Raw genomic sequence first — 1261 nt, forward strand, 5'->3', positions numbered from 1 at the left:
TCATGACTTAATGTACAAACTAAAAGAGGTTTAACAACTTTTGGGAGACCAGTCATGAGGAACTGAAATCAGGAAGTCAGATTTCTGTAAGCAGCCATATTTTAGACAACAGTGCAAACCAATGCCCAAAATAGCATCATACAACCTCACTGATATGTCTGGCATTTCACAGCAGCTGTTAGACTGTCACCTAATGGGGACCTCCCACACTCTCAGAAATAAAGGTACAACAGCTGTCACTGGTGTGGTACCTTTTCAAAAGGTACATATTTGTACCTAAAGGGTCCATTTTGGTACTTTAAAGGTACATATTAGTACTTAAAGTGTACATATTAGAACCTAATGGGTACAAAAGTGTACCTTTTGAAAGGGTACCGCCCCAATGACAGCTTTTGTACCTTTATTTCTGAGAGTGAGTGCAGGGGTCCAACTTTGTGTAATGCGAAAATATTTAGGTTTGAATGAACACTAAAGTTGCCTCTCACAGTCATGATTATTCTTTTGAACTGGCACTAAAGCTAAGTGGAAACGATACAGAGATTCTTCCGCTTTTATGAAGCTGAAGTCACATTACTTACATATTTAACTTCCTTCATTGTTACATGCACAGAATCATTGTTTGTTTGCAGGTTTTTGTTTGCTGTGATGACATTTAGGCTGCTCCTGTCATTTGCTCTTCTTACATACAACAAAGGTACAAAATCCTGTCATTTTACTATAATAAATATTTAATTAATGATTTCTTTTGGTGACAATCACTAAAGTGAAGGGCAGTTTTATTCTCTCTTAAATGTAATTTTTAATTCTTAATGTTTAGTTTACTCAATCTGTGTATGTGACCTTAAACGTTTTAATGCATGTGTGTTTCAGATGCAGTGGAAGCTCCAGTCCTGATTGTAAACTCAAACTGGTCCAGTCCTGAACCCTGTAATTTTACATGTAATGGAAGTACCATTACCATCAGCTTAGTAGCAGCTGTTCTCAAGAAGACCTCAACATCCTCTGATAATCACACTCTAAGACTGAGCTGCAGTGGTGACTCCATCATATGTAACTACAGCAACCCAGTGAGCTGGAAGACGGTTAATGAACTCTGCACTGTTAATCAAGGTACTTCTCCCTTCAGATGAGGAAACAGAAAAATAGTGACAAAACACTGAACTGAAATGCCTGTTGGATTAAAATTCAGTATGGGAAAATAGATTTTCTGATGTTCTTCTTTCATGTCCAGAAAGACAACAAGCTAAAGAAGCATCTTTGC

General features: G+C 37.4%; 1 protein-coding gene across 1 annotated transcript in view; it reads left to right on the plus strand.

Annotated features, from left to right (window-relative positions):
• The first annotated feature begins 645 nt into the window (after window positions 1-645).
• The window catches only part of LOC107750111 (signaling lymphocytic activation molecule-like), a 19385-nt gene continuing 18769 nt past the window's right edge, over window positions 646-1261 (plus strand). Inside the window, 1 exon segment of the mRNA XM_016565379.1 lies at window positions 646-694. Within this exon segment, the coding sequence (XP_016420865.1) occupies window positions 646-694 (49 nt within the window).

The sequence above is a fragment of the Sinocyclocheilus rhinocerous genome, unplaced genomic scaffold, assembly GCF_001515625.1.
Source record: "Sinocyclocheilus rhinocerous isolate Xijiao unplaced genomic scaffold, SAMN03320098_v1.1 scaffold17855, whole genome shotgun sequence".
In the NCBI taxonomy this organism is placed as follows: domain Eukaryota; kingdom Metazoa; phylum Chordata; class Actinopteri; order Cypriniformes; family Cyprinidae; genus Sinocyclocheilus; species Sinocyclocheilus rhinocerous.